The 17,099-nt window shown below is 44.3% G+C and overlaps 2 protein-coding genes across 2 annotated transcripts; one reads left to right on the top strand and one right to left on the bottom strand.

Annotated features, from left to right (window-relative positions):
- Positions 1-1,289: 1,289 nt before the first annotated feature.
- aco2 (aconitase 2, mitochondrial) lies at positions 1,290-9,216 on the bottom strand. The gene is made up of 17 exons (XM_031748803.2): positions 9,086-9,216; positions 7,602-7,744; positions 7,047-7,305; positions 6,853-6,945; positions 6,602-6,760; positions 6,367-6,517; positions 6,142-6,246; positions 5,914-6,005; positions 5,287-5,392; positions 4,904-5,061; positions 4,735-4,808; positions 4,253-4,364; positions 3,883-4,161; positions 3,594-3,785; positions 3,381-3,513; positions 3,171-3,292; positions 1,290-3,068 (listed from the first exon to the last, which is right to left on the bottom strand). The coding sequence occupies exons 1-17, from the start codon at positions 9,119-9,121 to the stop codon at positions 2,934-2,936; spliced, it is 2,349 nt and encodes a 782-aa protein (XP_031604663.1). The 5' UTR covers positions 9,122-9,216; the 3' UTR covers positions 1,290-2,933.
- A 4,894-nt stretch (positions 9,217-14,110) lies between these two features.
- phf5a (PHD finger protein 5A) lies at positions 14,111-15,499 on the top strand. Its single transcript, XM_031748867.2, has 4 exons — positions 14,111-14,263; positions 14,530-14,553; positions 15,033-15,199; positions 15,304-15,499. The coding sequence occupies exons 1-4, from the start codon at positions 14,212-14,214 to the stop codon at positions 15,391-15,393; spliced, it is 333 nt and encodes a 110-aa protein (XP_031604727.1). The 5' UTR covers positions 14,111-14,211; the 3' UTR covers positions 15,394-15,499.
- Positions 15,500-17,099: the final 1,600 nt, after the last annotated feature.

Here is a 17,099-nt window from a genome sequence, read left to right as displayed (position 1 = left end):
CAGCAAATGAAAAGGAGGCAGCAGAGATGGGGCGGGGGTGCAGGAGGTGGGGGGGTTGGTGGTGAAAACAACGGCTTCCCTATCCTACACCCCACTCTTTGTTCTCTGCGCGGAGGGAAGCGTGTTTTTTTTAATGTTTTAGCAGTCTCGGGGTGCTTAAATAGTGTGAAACACGATGGCTTTATATGATTCACAGGCCCGTGCTCGAGTGTCCTTTAAAATTAAAAGTCATGTCAGCTTTGATTTAATAATAAAACACATTAATTTCATTGGTGGTCATGGGCACCTCTGACAGTTTTCCATCAAAAGCTAGTTTAACTGGACCGCTTGGCTAGCATGTCTCAGATGACTGAAAGCTATCCTGTGTCTGATAACAAGACGTGTTTAGACCTTCCTTTCATTCATTCTTTGCAATAATTTGTGTCCTGTTTACTCTCCTGTGCTCTTCTTTTCCCCTCTCACTCCTCAGCCTTCCAGAGGTCTCTTCCTCTTAAGAAAAGGGGGTTCTTCTTCGCCACAGTCGCCAGTTACTTTCTTAAAAAAGGCTTGCTGGGGTTCTCTCTTATATTGCACAGCTGCACCTGCAAACGATTCTTTTTGTTAACTGTACAACCCAAATTCATTAAAGCATTGCAGTTTGCACTTTAATATTAAATTATGGATGAAATTTGGTCATTATTAAAGCTCCCTTCATTCCAAATCATTTACTACAGCAGCTGTTCTTTATTAAATAGAGAAAAATTGACAATGTTGAATCTACACTTCTTTTTCTTATATTACAATATCTCAGGAATTAAATGTGTATTTAAATTTCTTTACAGCTGCAGCCTGTATTTTTGCAGTTACACATCTTCACTCTGTCTTGTAACTAAAAAATTCCTCCCTGAAAATCGTTTCCGGGCCTTTATAGCCGTCCCGCGTTTCTGTGACATTTCAGAACTGACACTTTGTTTAAAATAGCTGCAAACATTTTTTTCAACTGATTGGCTTAGAGGAAAAGGACCAGAGGATTAAAAAAAAGAAAGAAAAAAAAATGAGGTTACCATAGTGTTAGTCGTGTGTAAAAATGTCACATTCCCACCAGAGCCACACCCATCTCAGTACACCAGTATTTACAGATTTTTTACTTTAGGAATCCAAAGGTCTTCAATCAATCCAGAATATCAGAAATCAAAGACTAACCTCGCTTTATCTAGTCTACTGTTTATTTCCAAATTTGCGAAATATATTGTGAGGATGTTTTTTTTAAACATTTATGAAGAGGGAGGAAAAAAGAAATCAGCTTAATATGAAGTCACCTCACTAGAGCACAGGCAAATAAGTGAGATCTGTGAATTTTTATTGTTTGTACAACCCACTGCATTTCTATAATACAGAAAAGATCATTTGTGAGGAAGAGAACACAGAAAGCACACTAAAGCGGACATTTGACATACACCGTTTTAGAATCGGGAGGGGGTTAAATCGTTCACCTGATTGGAGCTTCATTGGGTACCAGGAAGTTTTGAAAAGCATAGGACTCTGTCATGTGAAGGTTTCAGAGGGACCTTTAATTAAACTGACACCATCACAGATCACTGCTCCGGGTTTCTTATGAGAGTCCTCATTAACATGTTTTTTAACACTTTGATCGGTCACAATTTTTTTAGGCATTTCCCCAACAATACCGTTATATTTATTGGTGGGGTAAAAAATAAACAAAAAAAGAAGCAAACTAGTGCCCTCCAAAAAAACAAAACAAAATTAAACCAAAAACCTAACCATATAGGTTTGAAGAGGTCCAAGTTAACCCTGTGCTTTTATGGAGGTGCAGGTAAGTCTGCAGAAAAAAAGATAAATAAGTAACACACATAAATAACTGGGAGTGGGTCGGCTGAAGTGCTTGATCTTGTAAAGACAAGAAGACTGATTGGGAGGAACAGTTTAGGGATAGTGGTTGTGATATTAGCAATAAAGAAAAGAAAAAAAAAAGAGTGCAAGTCACTGTATCCACGAGCAGCAATAAAGCATGTGGTTTTTTTGTTTTTTTGTTGTTTTTAAATACAGCATGAAATGTAACACCGTCTTTTGTGTCTTAAAATGAATATGTACCGTAATGAAGTACAACCAGAAAAAGGACCCCCTCTCACAGTTAGATACACAGTAATCTGATGTTCAGTGCTTCCCACATGTTGCAGCTAAGCTGACTGAGTTTCCCAGAATGCCCTAGATCAAATTCTTAGATAAAGGAAAAGATGTCAACTTGGTGTTAAAGTGGGCATTCATATGAAGATGCTATACCTGCTACACAGCAAACCACATCCTCATGGCCACCAGGGGGCAGACGAGCTAAACTTCAGGGGAATAAATACATGCATATGGCTTAACAACATCTGGATTTTTGACCTTCACTAAATGGACTAAATGGGCTTAGACATGCAATGAATGGCAGCTTTTAGCTGTTTAGGGTGAACTTTGGAATAACACTGGGACAATTTGGATGAAGCCAAACATTGCCATGCAGAGGTCAACACAATCCTAAAGCAATAAGGTGATTGCCCTCCACACTGCAAACGCACTAGCAGAGCATCAGCTTGCAGCGTATTATGTCACCGATTAGTGTGTCAAAGTGTGCGAGTGTGTCCCTCGTTTGTTTTGTTACAACAGAATCTCTAACCGGTTATCAATGATTCACTGAAACATGGCTGCTTACAATAACTCTGTACTGATGAATTAAATTTTAACATCGGAGCAAACTGTTCCATAGTGAACATTAGCTTCACACTTGCCTCTACGTTTAACTCTTACAGGCATACAGACACATTAAATCAGTCAGAACTGTAAGATAATGCTGACGATGAAATAATCATTATCATTATATAATCTTTATCCTCCTTATTCTTCACAATCCTCACCACGGTCCCCCCCCCCCCTGACAATCATCTTCCTCATTCTCAATGCTGCATCTCCTTCATCCTGTTGAGGGCAGAGCCCGCCTGGAACCATTGGATCTGTGTCTCGTTGAAGCTGTGGTTGAGCTGCAGGGACTCCTCAGTGCCGTCGCTGTGTTTTAAGACTGCGGTCAGAGGCTGCCAAGGATGGGAACAAAGAAAAAAGGAGAAGACATGATTGTTAACAAGAATATCAATCATGTTTATGACTGCTTTTTCAGCATTTCTTCACCCGCTCACCTTTCCTGGAGCGAAGCTTTTAAGTCCTCTGATGGAGATCTTGTCGTCGGGGCGGATCTTGTCATAGTCTGATGGGTTGTTGAAGGTCAGGGGGAGCAGGCCCTGCTTCTTGAGATTTGTTTCTGAGGATATGACAAAATCAGGTTGAGGTGCGGAATAAGTGACGCTACTATCTACGATTCCTCTGCTCATCTCATGTTTATGCAGTACCGTGGATTCTGGCGAAGCTCTTGACAATTATAGCTCTCCCTCCCAGATGCCTGGGCTCCAGTGCAGCATGCTCTCGGCTCGAGCCCTCACCGTAGTTGTCGTCACCAACCACAACCCAGGAAATGCCGTTGGCCTTCACGCAACATGACAGAAAGCATGTCAGAAGAGATTTCTGGTTTTAAATGAGACTCAATGATTCGTTCTGGTCTTTACCTTGTAGTGACGGGCTACGTCAGGGACTCCTCCATACTCTCCTGTCAGGTGATTCTTGATCTTGTTGACAGCATCGTTCTCACTGTTGACCGCACCGATCAGCATGTTGTTGGAAATGTTATCGAGGTGACCGCGGAACTTCAGCCAAGGTCCTGCGGCGCTGATGTGGTCTGTGGTGCATTTTCCCTTCACCTGCACAGATAGACAGACCCCAGTGTATAAACATTTTGACTCTGATCAGAATTTGAGGGCCAAATCTGACAGACCAATGCCCTTTCAGGACCCTCACCTTGATGAGGACCTGCATGTTCTCCAGATCGTTTCCGCTCCACTTGTCAAAGGGCTCCAGCAGCTGCAGGCGGTTGCTCTGAGGGTTGACGTTCACCTTGAGGCTGCTGCCGTCAGCAGGAGGGTGCTGGTAGGTGTCCTGGCCAGGGTCAAAGTCCTTGGATGGGAGTTCGTCTCCATTTGGGGGCTCCAGCTTGAACTTCTCCCCGTTGGGGGCTGTAAGGTAATCTGTCTCAGGGTTGAAGTTTAATGTGCCAGCGATGGCGAGAGCAGTGACGATCTGATGAACGAGAGGAGAAGGTTTAAGCTGTGAAAATGAGGCTTGTGTGTAGTCTGCACTGTCAGTGTGGGCTGATTTGCTGTGGGTTTACCTCAGGGGAGGTAACGAACGCGTGCGTTGCGGGGTTAGCGTCGTTCCTGGCAGTGAAGTTTCTGTTGAAGGAGGTGACGATGGTGTTCTTCTCTCCCTTTTTCACATCGCGCCTGAAACAAACAAAAACGTTGCACTTTTCCAACTCAAGGCTCCACAGAGCAACAGCCACTCTAAAACCAAAGCCCACCGAACGGGAAGACAGAATGTCTTTAGTTGGCTAAAAAGAAAGTTGTAATTTAATATGTTAAGATTAGTGCTGTCAGCGTTAATCTAGTTAAAATGACGTTAATGCCACAAGCGCATTAACGCAGCAAATCTCAGTTAGCGAGCTAGCACGGATCGCCCCGTGCGTGGAGCTGCGTTAATGCGGACATGGCATTAACGTCATTTTAACGAGATTAACGCTGACAGCACTAGTTAAGACACATTTTTTTCGGTATGCAGTCAAAGCAGTCAAACACTTTCAGACAGAGCATCTACCTGTCCCACTGTCCAATGCAGGGTCCGCATGCATTTGCAAGGACCACACCTCCGACATCTCCGAGGATCTTTGACTGCAGGAAAACAAAACAAAAAACGTGTTAAATTTAGACTGTTGTTACTGTGAAGAAAGTGCAACTCTCCGCTGCTTCCATGTGCCGAGACTCACATATCCATCTCTCTCAATGGTGGCACGAATCTGCTCTGAACCGGGGGTGACTGTGAACTGTGCTTTACACTTCAGGCCTTTGTCCAAAGCCTGTTTGGCCACAGAGGCGGCGCGACCCATGTCCTCGTAACTGGAGTTAGTGCAGCTGCCAATCAGACCTTTAAAAAAACAAAAAAAGCAACTTTATAACTTCATCCACTGTAAAAATCCCCCAATTCAAAACATGCATGTCTCCTTCTAAATAAGCAGGCACCTAAATGTAGCTTTATGTAACTGCTAAAGGAGCTCTGTAATTGTAATCTGAGCTCTGTAATTAGAAGTCCATAATCACATGAAGTACGAAAAAAGCCCTGAAGCTTATTCATCAGCGGAGAGTTACGTACCAACTTTCACCTCAAGCGGCCAGCCGTTCTTTTGAGCCGCAGCACCGACTTCAGACACTGGGTGAGCCAGGTCAGGAGTGAAGGGTCCATTAATGTGGGGCTTCAGCTACACAAACAAATAGCACAATGGTGAATGGACCACATAAACTTCATCATTACAGATGTGTATGTATCTCTCACTTGCACTCTTCTGATTTATTACAGTCATGATCAGTTGTGTTGGTGCAGAAGGTATTTAGAGTTATACTGAAAAGCTGTGACAGCACTCTGGGATATTACAGTCTTATAGTACCTCTGGGGCAGAAAAATGACAACAAAGCAGACCCTGATAATGTAACTTGACAGTAATACAAAAAAACAACAACAAAAAAAAAAAAAAAAACATGTCTGAAAACTGTATTAAGCTTAAGAGGGTCAATTATTAAGCCTGTGGCCTCTTTGAGTGATAGGTAGGTGCCAACTAGGTCAGCAGCTATCTACTAGGCCTCAAATCAGCTAATACGAGTCAACAGTGTCCAACATCACGATGGTCAAACTTCTTTAAATACATACAATTTACTGGGTGAAGTGACAGTGGCTATAGCCATCTTTTACATACATTCTGTCTCAACTTAAAATGGGACGCACCTCGTCCAGATTGAGCTCGATGATGTGGTCATACTCGCAGCCTTGATCCGGTACCAACAAATCTGAGTATTCATCAGCCACAGCGGCGATCTCTGAGAACACGTGAAGATGAAATCAGCAATGAGCAGAGTTTAAAATGACACAACTCTGCAGGTTTCCATCACTCTAGGTGATTATCAATGTATTTAAAAAGGACGCCAACACATCATCTGTGACCTCAGCACACACCTGCACGTCCAGTCTTCTCCAGGTAGGTCCTCATGCGGTGATTGTAAGGAAACACGGAGGTCGTTGCCCCGATTTCTGCTCCCATGTTGCAAATAGTGGCCATTCCTGCACGCACAGACAGGCTTCAGTGAGAGCAAGTCATTCCACTCCTGCTGTTTCTTGGTGTTTGGTACAGGAAGTTGTACTGTATGAACATTTTCAACCTCAACATTTTTGATTACTGACCCGTGCAGGAAATTGAGTCGACTCCTGGTCCATGGTACTCTACGATGGCTCCAGTGCCTCCCTTTACTGTCAGGATGCCGGCCACCTTCAAGATGACATCCTTAGGAGATGTCCAGCCGGACAGGGTGCCTGTCAGCTTCACGCCAATCACCTTAGAGGAAGACACGGAATTTTAATGAAATGACAAAAAAAGAGGAAAAGAAAGACGGCAAGATGAACTTTGCAATCTGGTAACCTTGGGACACTTGAGCTCCCAGGGGATTCCCGCCATGACATCTACGGCGTCAGCTCCACCCACTCCAATGCAGATGCCACCAAGCCCACCACCGTTTGGAGTGTGGGAATCTGTGCCAATAAGCATTACTCCTGGATAGGCATAGTTCTCTAGGATGATCTGTTAATACACAAAAAGCATTGTTATAGCCCAATAATCACAGCTGTCATAGTCTGACTGAAGCTCTGTTTACACGTTTAGTAAAAAAATACCTGATGGATAATTCCAGAGCCAGGTTTCCAGAAGCCAACTCCATATTTTGCCCCAGCACTGGACAGGAAGTTGTAAACCTCTTGGTTCACTTCCTATGAAGAGAGTCGCGTCTACAGCTCAGTTTGAGATTATATTTTAATGAGAAGAAGTCGCCACAGTGTGGAAATGGTTTAAAATCCCCCCCCCCCCTTACCTTTGCTCTGGCTAAATCCTTGGCTCCTCCAATCTGAGCCTCAATCAAGTGATCGCAGTGGATGGTGGAAGGCACAGCCACCCTTGGCAGCCCGCTGCTGATGAATTGGAGCATCGCCATCTGGGCAGTAGCATCCTGCATGGCCACGCGGTCAGGACGCAGGCGCAGGTAGGTGCGGCCACGATCGATCTCCTGGTTGTGCGGGTCATCGAGGTGACCGTACACAATCTTCTCTGACAGGGTGAGGGGACGGTTGAGCCTGGAGAAAAAATAAATAAGTACAAATATTTGGGAGATTGTAAGATCCTACAGAAGAAGATGTAGATGCGTGACAGAACTACAATCTCCCAAATCACAGATAACACATTAAAAAAATGGACCTGGAGGGAAGATTGTGTACTTGATGATAACAAATGGTACTACAACTATGACGAAAAACTGTGTTAAAGGGAAAATAAACACTACAATTCAAGCATTCAAGCAGATAAGCCGAGTGTTGGAGGAAACATTATATTTGCTCTGGCACACACCAGAGCAGATCAGGGTAGCGCTGACCTTTTTCGCACAATGTCAACGTTGGACTGGAGCTTCTCGTAGCTGATGAAGGAAGAGGGCTCAAAGCGGCTCATGGACACTTTGGCCTTCGCTCTGTACGCTGCGGAGATGTGCAGGCGCCGTGCACCATGGCCCAGGGCCAGCTGGAGACAGTGCCATCATAAAAACAAACACAGTGTTAGCAGAACAACAAAGCAGAGAAAGAGCATTCCTCGACACAAATCTGGATTTACTTGAGTGTAAATATTTTTAGCACTTTGGTCGTCTTTTGAAAATCATTGTGAGGCACAGCTGGAAGAGCGGGAGTAGTAACAGCTAAGCTTAAAACCATCCAGAATGGGAAGTTAACTTAGGAATGCTATTTTGCTCCCAGTTCTCAAGTGTCACATGTGAGAGTTACCGCCCCTCCCCAGAAGACTTGCCAAAAATACATTGTCAACCTTTGGAAAGAGTGTCAAAAGTCCCCTCAAAACATTAGAAGCTCTTTAATGTGAGTACAGTAATTCAATAAAACCATAAAATGTGTGTGAGAGACTTGATTTACAAGGAGCAGCAAAGAACCTGTGTTAAAAGTGCCTTTGAGCAGGGCGCTAAACCCATATACTCACTCCAGAGAAGACTAAGCCTCTCCACTTGGAGCACTTGTGTGGCTGTAATCTCAAACTTGATTGTTGAAAGAGGAATATTAATAAAAGGGAAGTGAGAAGCTGGTAATCTTGTGTTACGTCTTACTGCTGAGAAGTAGTCATCAAAGTTATCAATTAATCAGTACGTGTATACTTTACAAATCTAATCGTAGGTTAAAGCTCCAAATCAAAGTCAGCGAGGGGCTCGGACTGCTTCTTGGCCACCTGTGAGTGTTTATTATTGCTTCTCTCTCGGTTTAAGCCGCATGTGACTTCTAATAAACGTCAGTGAGAGTTCAATGCGGGTTCAGATAATGGGAGTTTTGACACCTGTTGGTCTCTTAGGCCAACAAGAAAGCCTGCGGTTACTGCATGTATTACACACATCACTCGGTTTTAAAGCTAACTGAATAAATATGTTTTCTTTGGGCCTAGAATATGTTCTATTATTTCATATCTACTTCCCTGTCTTGCAGGCTGCTTCTCTGTGCGTATGCGGGGAGCTCTAACCTTGCGGTTAACCTTGCTGTTAAGATCAAAACTTCTCCATTACAGCCGAGCCATCCACGGCCATTAGACAGCTCCGAACAGCCACTGTAACGCCCGGTAAACGGAGTCACTATAGTCGTGATTTATTAAGCCTGAGTCAAACTAGCTAGATGCGTTCAGAGCAGTCGGGACACGATGACCTGGACAACTAAGCAGTGCTAGAGTCTCAGCTTATCTCTCCACTTTAGCCTCTCTCGGTGCTTTATCTGGGTCAGCACAGCATTCAGTCAGATTTATTAAATCTCATACGGAAGGTGGCATCCGCCTCGGCTGGACAAATGCGATGAAATTAGTCAATTTGTCTCTTACCTGGAGCCGAGCGACCGTGAGACAGTAAGTTGCCATTTTGTTCACTGACAAAGATGTGAGGGTCGGTGATGACGTAACACAATTGTAAGGCGGCCTTCTTCTTCTTCTTCTTTGGGGTTTAACGGCAGCTGTGACATGAAGCGTGCTGCCGCTTAGTGGAGAAAAAAAACAAACGCTACTTCACAGTCTGCTTTATGTCCTCCCAAAGTTTTTCAATTATTATTTTTTTATTAATTTTTTTTAACAACACCACTCCCACAGGGCTTCTTTTTTTGTGGGGAAAATTTTTAATTAATTAAAATACAAGCCAAAACTGAAAAAGTAAAACTGTCTGAAAGGATTTTGTGAGCTTGGAAAACTAAAATAAAAAGAAAACTGATGAAATTGCCCTAATTTTAGCATTTGTTAGTCAAATTAAAAATGAATTAAATTATCGCAGCTTGCCTGATGAGGTTTTGATGGACATGTTTATTTGGGACTTTGAATGTGTACATGAGTATGCTGGAAGCTCTCGTGAGCTCATTCGGCCAGCTAAGGACTGCATCCTGCTGTCACTGCCTGAACAGAGCCACTGTCCAGCCCAGCTCCAACCAGTGTTGTCCCTGCCAGAGGTCTCCGCGCCTGCTGGTCCTGTCTCGTCCCTGCCAGAGGTCTCCGCGCCTGCTGGTTCTGTTCTGTCTCCGCCAGAGGTCCCCGTGCCTGCTGGTTCTGTTCTGTCTCCGCCAGAGGTCCCCGTGCCTGCTGGCCCTGAGCCTGTCTCCGCTGGAGGGTCCGAGGGGCCCGTTCAGCAACCTGTCTCCGCTGGAGGGTCCGAGAGGCCCGTTCAGCAACCTGTCTCCACTGGAGGGTCCATTCAGCCGTCTGTCACCGCTGAGGGGCCAGAGGAGCCGCTTCAGCCATCCGTCATTGATGAAGGGGCGGAGGATTTGCTTCAGCACCTTGTGGCCGCTGACGGCTCTGAATCCTATCTGCCACCTCCTGCGTCGCCTGCAGTGCCTTCATCAGGGGCTTCCACGCCATCACCTGCAGCGCCACCACCCGCAGCTGCCACGCTGCCGCCTGGTTCCGCAGCTGCCACGCTGCCGCCTGGTTCCGCAGCTGCCACGCTGCCACCTGGTTCTGCAGCTGCCACGCCTGGTTCCGCAGCTGCCACGCCTGGTTCCGCAGCTGCCACGCTGCCGCCTGGTTCCACAGCTGCCACGCTGCCGCGCCTGGTTCTGCAGCTGCCACGTTGCCGCCTGGTTCTGCAGCTGCCACGCCTGGTTCCGGAGCTGCCACGCTGCCGCCTGGTTCCGCAGCTGCCACGCTGCCGCGCCTGGTTCTGCAGCTGCCACGTTGCCGCCTGGTTCTGCAGCTGCCACGCCTGGTTCCGCAGCTGCCACGCTGCCGCACCTGGTTCCGCACCTGCCATGCTGCCGCGCCTGGTCCTGCCTCTGCCACGCCTGGTCCGACCTTGCCTGGTCCTGCGGTTGCTACACCACCGTCTGATCCAGCTCTCCCTGGATCACCTCACCGCTGCCAGCCACTTTCCAGGCCTCTAGCTGGACGTCATCACCGTCAAGGGCGGCCCCCTGAACGAGGTCGCCGCCGCCACTGTCTCCCGTGCGGTCGGCCTCCGGACCTGCTCTGTCGCCACCGCCACTGCCTCCTGCTCTGTCGCCGCCGCCACTGCCTCCTGCGCGGTCGGCCTCCGGACCTGCTCTGTCGCCGCCGCCACTGCCTCCCGCGCGGTCAGCCTCCGGACCTGCCTCGTCGCCGCCGCAGCCTTCCCCGCGGTTGGCCTCCGGACCTGCTCTGTCGCCGCCGCCGCCACCGCCTCCCGCGTGGTCGGCCTCCGGACCTCCTCTGTCGCCGCCGCCACTGCCTCCCGCGCGGTCGGCCTCCGGACCTGCTCTGTCGCCGCCGCCACTGCCGACCGCACGGTCGGCCTCCGGACCTGCTCTTTGGCTCATGTTCCTGTTTAGAATTCCTCTTCCAGTGTTTCAGTCCTTAGTTCATCTGTCCAGAGTTTTGTTTTGTTTTTCCCAGCAATAAAGCTGCGCTTTGAGTTTAAAGTTCCGTCTCCGAGAGTCCTGCATTTTGGGTCCTTTTTCCTGCCTGCCTGCCTGCCTGCCTGCCACACAGCCAACCATGACACTAATTGTACTGTCATGAACTTTAACACGCTAGCTGAAGCCCGTATAGTCTGAGTGTCAAAATTCGTCTGTGTGCCAGGCAGGATGTGGACACAAACGCACAACTTGAGACAGAACATCAGCTCAAAGGACAGCTTTAATGCTCAACTTTCAGAAAGACAAAAAACAAGGAGTTCATCAGGAGCAAACAATAACAAAAACTAGAAATCTCAGGGAAACGTGAAATAAGGAAAAACACAACCATCCAGGGAGGGCATGACAAAGGGGAGACTGACACAATATAAACACATCAGGTAACGGGAAACACAACTGCATCTAATGAGGAAAAGAAGACGGAAGGTAAAACGAAATACCAAACGCACAAGACAAAGGTTGCCAAAATGAAACAGGAAATAACTAAAATCGGGTAACATCACAGGCAGAGGCTTGACAACACACAGGGAACTGCAGGGCCCGTGGTAAACTGAAGTAACAGTAACTGAAACAAAAGCACAAAGCAGGAAAAACAACGACTGAGAAACAACCTGACGATGACGAAACAGAGAGCATCCTTCTGAATTCACATGACTGCTTCAGTAAGGGTGAACTTTCTTTTTCCCCTGACTGCATATTAGATCATGGAGTCATACCTATTGATTCATTCACATGTAAACCACTTTACTGTTGCAGCTGGCGATTATTTGAATAACTGAATTGAACTGGTCAAATTGCCCCCAATTTTCTATGTTATGATCCGGAGCAAGGACTCGGGTGGTGCTGCCGAGCTCAGCAGCTGGGCAAGAAGGTGGACAGCGGATGGCATAAGCTGGCTTGTGACGGGACTGAAATGTCAACTCAGGTAGAGGATGAGGATGATAAGGTAGGTAGGAAAGGATGAGGACGAGGTAGTAAGTGGGGAGAGGATGAAAATTTGGTTGGAATGCCAAATTAGAAACGGGCGATAGCAGAAGTTCAGATGAAGGGAGTGCTGTAGTTCGGAAGAAGATATTAAGAGAGGAATTCAAAATAATACTGAAGTTTAGGAAGGAGGATGAGAACATGCAGTTAAGTCCAAGTGCAGTATCGAGGGAACTGAAAAAGAAGATAGGGGATGTCCAACAAGCAAGAATCCTAAGAGACAGGAACTTGTTGATAGCACGTGAGAGGGAGGAGGAAAAAAATAATAATGCATATTGAGAACATATGTATAAAGATGTAGTAGAAAGGATGCTTGAAGGAGAGAATAAAAGAACAAGAGGGTCATAACAGGGATTCCAGTGGATGAGAATCTTGAAAAACTAAAACGGAGCATTCAAGGTCTGGAAGTGAGTCGAGTTAAAAGACTATTAAGAACAGTCAGTGGGGAAAGAGTTGATAGCTTGTCAGTGATGTTTAAGTTTCAAGGTCCTACCCTTCCAGAAAAAGTCAAAATAGGATGCATGTGTTTTACAGATAGGCCATATATCCCTCCCTCTCTAGATGCTACAAAGGTCAGAGATATGGGCATATAGCAGCAGTATGCAGAGGACAGCAAAGGTGTCCCTAGGTGTGGGGACAACCATAGGTATGACATAGTTGGTCAGTAGCCAATGGTCTGCTATTAATCACTGCCATGACTTCATACAGGAATGTCCTTAGAGAGGAGCTGTCAAGTTGTTTGGCTCATTGTTCAAGAACTGATGTGAGTACACTTTGCAAACGCGAATTTGTCTTTCCCAGACACCACTCATATGACTACGTGCTGGGGTGTTGATGAGAAACTCGCGGTCCAGTTTTCAAAGTTTTGCTTGATGTATTTCTTTAAATTCTTCAGTAAATCATTGCTCGTGCCGACATAGTTTGTGCCTTGATTGCATCTTATCCGGAGAACTGTACCTCTGATGGCTAACAATGCACGTAAGGAGTTGATGAAGGAATCTGGAGAGAAATCGTCAAGCATCTCGAGATGCACTGCTCTGGAGCACATGCAGGTGATTAGCAAGCCATAACGCTTTAAGGCAGTGTTGGAAAATAATGGTTGCCACACAAAATATTGATATTTTGGGGACAGTTTGGACATTTTCACCTAGGTGTGTACTCACTTTTGTTGCCAGCAGTTTAGATGTTAATGGCTGTATGTTGAGTTATTTTGAGGTGACAGCAAATTTACACTGTTATACAAGCTGTACACTGACTACTTTACATTGCATCAGTGTGTCATATCTTCAATTTTTTCCCATGAAAAGATCACCCCACAATGGAAACAATTAAACCTTGTTGGCAGAAGGAGGTAAAGGAGTCAAAGAGTTTTGGATGGACAGCAACCTGGAAAACAATAGAAATCCAAATAGATCAAATTAATATTAGGCTGCTAAAGGAGATCAAGTTTAAATATCAGTATTAGCAACACTGAAATGAAGAGCACAATAAAACAGATAATGTGGGAAATAGGGCAAAAAGCTGTGGGAGGAGGAGAGGACAGGGAGATGGTTTTATTCTATTCAAAGGAAAACAAGAAACATGAGAAGCACAGGGAGGACCAGGAGAGAGGAGACAATAATATCTTGATTCAGATTTGGCCACACTGGATTAAACAGTACACTATTCATTATAGGGCAACATCAAACAGGGAAATGTAATCGCCGTGGAATAAATTAAACCAAAATCAAAATTACAGGAAGAAAGAACACAACTGATTCAAAATCTGGGGGGATTAAGCTAGATATAAAGGATTTATTGCAAAGGAATTCTAGATGTGAAGGTTTTATGGCTTTATTTCAGTTTCTAAAACAAACTCATTTGTGTGAAAGGATATGAGGACATATATATATCCTGTAGTATTTATTTATTGTATTTATTTTCCGATTATTTGATATGAGCGAATTCCGGTCCACACTTCAAGCCAGTTGGTGGCGGTAATGCACCACATCGTTGTTTGCCAACCGCAAAAACGACAAAGAAGAAGAAAAACCAGCTGCAGCAGCAGAAGAAGAAGAAAAAGAAAGAGAAGCGCTTTACTTACGTAAACCTAAGATGGCTAAACATCATCCAGATTTGATCTTCTGTCGAAAACAAGCTGGTGTTGGTAAGTTTGGACTCATTTTACGTTTCAGTATTCGGCACAGTGGATTTTGCTGCAGCCGGAAGTCCCTTGTTGTTGTTTCGTAGGTCATAGCGTTAGCATCCATGCTAACATGGCGTGGATTTCATTGAAAATGTGTTAGCCTGGAAGTGTCTGCAGGTCTGTGGGCTCTGGTGGCTAGAAGGGTATCGTAACTAGAAGAAAGTGGGGTTTGTTTTTGTGTGAATTCCTGTCACATTGACTGACTTTGTTTTGTTTCTATCCCGCAGCTATCGGGAGACTCTGCGAGAAATGTAAGTGTTTTTATCTGTGAGTAATATCTGGAACAACAAACGGCATGTGTTTTAAACTAGTGTTAAAGTCTGTTTATGTCATATTTTTGTTTCATTTATTTAACTACAAGTTTAATCAGCTAATTTTATTTTTATAACCACGTTCATAACAATCAGGATTTAATCTGTGTGTGTTTTTAATTTATTACACCAGTAATATTTACTTACCCTGTGTTTCTCTCAAATCTCTAAAACTACAGACTTTTAAATCCCTGCTTTTGAAATAAGTCAGAGTATAGATGTTAATCTCTAGTTTTAATCATTAATTTTATTGCTGTTGTTTTATTTGTACACTCTACAGTCAACATAGTCACTATATCTGTAAATTCTTATTGTCTCAGCTATTTAGTCCAAAAGAAAACAAAATACACAAACAACTCTAAACTCAAATTCCTCCAGTATAAGTTTAAACCTTTCTTCTTCCTCTCTTCTCTGTCCAGGTGATGGAAAGTGTGTCATCTGTGATTCCTACGTGAGACCGTGCACACTGGTGCGTATTTGCGATGAGTGTAACTACGGCTCCTATCAGGGGCGCTGCGTCATATGTGGAGGGCCTGGTGTGTCTGACGCCTACTACTGCAAAGAATGCACCATCCAGGAGAAAGATGTGAGTTTCCCGCTCCTCTCTTCACTTTGACACTGGATACTGAAGCAGCAAAATATCCAAGAGACTTGTTCTTTAAGATAAAAAATTTCTTTCTCTCTCTCCAGCGAGATGGATGTCCTAAGATTGTAAACCTGGGCAGCTCCAAAACAGATCTGTTCTATGAACGAAAGAAGTACGGCTTCAAGAAGAGGTGAACACGACCACGACGACCCAGTGCAACGTTTAGTCTTTCAGATTTTCTTTAAAACTCACAAAAAAACCTTTGTTTGATTTGTCAATAAAACTCAATTTTATACTTTTTTTCTATGACTGCTTTGTTGGTGTTCAAGATTTTTAAATAATCAGTGAACACGTCATAAAAATGGGGAAATGAAGAGGTGTCACTGGAAAGGATTTTTTTTAAATTAAAGCTCACTAAACGACTCTGAGCTTTTGATTCGATTTTGATGTGAAGCCTGTCTTGTTACTTGTTGAGGTTTTTCCTCTTAACAAAATCTGCTCAGGACGTTTTCCCTCTTAACATCAGCAGTGAGTCAGTGGCAGTGTTTGCTAAATCTCAGTGTCTTCGTTCTCTTCTCTTAGCTTCTTCTTCCAGCTGGCAATGCGTGATGCTTTTTATACACAAAGACCTGAGCTATTACCATTAATGGTATAAATACTCCCACTTTCTGTGGACTGCTGAACACAGGGGCAAGAGCCAAAATGAAATAACATTTTCAGTGTAAAAAATGTCAGGATCTGTTTTTAGTAATGATTTAAAAAGGTACAGATGGGTGGCGAGTAAAAGAAACCCCCTTTAACCCTTGACCTCTTTCAGTGAGGGGCTTCAGTCTCTTATATTGTGGTTTGGGTCCATGTACAGTAAGCCGAGGAGTATTAGTTACCTTACATGAAAGCAATGATTGCAATGATTTCCTGTTTCTTATACTCTCTGATTATGCATGCATACATAAAACTCCACTAAACACATCTGGTTAAAAAAAACACTCTTTATAGGAAACGCCACAAAATTTAAAGAGTCGCTGAAAACCAATACAAATTTGTTCTGGGTCACTAGATGTCAAGCCTGTTAAAAACCAAATAAGAAAATATCTATTTTTTAACAATCAGCTCTTCAGTAGAACTAAATTTTATTCATACAGCGCCAAATCACAACAACAGTTGCCCTATATTGTAAGGTAAACATTGTACAATAACCCCAGCCATCAGATGACCCCATATGAGCTAGCACTTAGCAACAGTGGGAAGAAAAAACGAAAAAAAAGAAACCTCCACTTTCAGCTGTGGGTGAGGGAAGGAAAAAAGACAAAGGAATCAATCTGACATACTGCAGTAATATGTGAGATACTGAACATGTTTACTGACATTTCCTGTAGTTCCTCTCAGCAGCACCACCTGGGTTGCTTTAGAACAGGGTGGGAACTCCAGGCCTCAAGGGCCGGTGTCCTGCAGGTTTTACATGTGTCCTTGATCGAACACAGTTGATTTAAATGGCAGATTAGTTTAGAGGCTCAGTGCGTCACTATTTCAACAATAGCTTTAAATCTGTCAAGAATCAGAATAGTCATTTTCATTCACTCAAATCCATTCATGACCAAAAAAAATACAGTGAACTATGGTCACTAATGTGCCCCCTGTTCCTGAGGTATGGCCTTAAATAACATCAAGAAAACTTGATTTTAATTATTTGATCTTAAGAAAATTGTGTGAACCCTTATAATTTATACAAAATTGTGTTTTATGAGGTCCAGATGATTTTCGAACACCAAGCAGTTCATTCTTGGGTTCAAGTAAACGTTTGTACCAAAGTTGAAAGTTGTCCTTCCAGGTTTTCCTCAGATACTGCAGTCATGACAATAAGATGGCATAAAAAATAAAAAGAAACAAGAGACTCAAAGAG

The sequence above is a fragment of the Oreochromis aureus genome, linkage group 8 (assembly GCF_013358895.1).
Source record: "Oreochromis aureus strain Israel breed Guangdong linkage group 8, ZZ_aureus, whole genome shotgun sequence".
NCBI classification, from domain to species: domain Eukaryota; kingdom Metazoa; phylum Chordata; class Actinopteri; order Cichliformes; family Cichlidae; genus Oreochromis; species Oreochromis aureus.
Note: the sequence above shows the minus strand (reverse complement) of the source record. Positions and strands in the feature narration are given on the sequence as shown.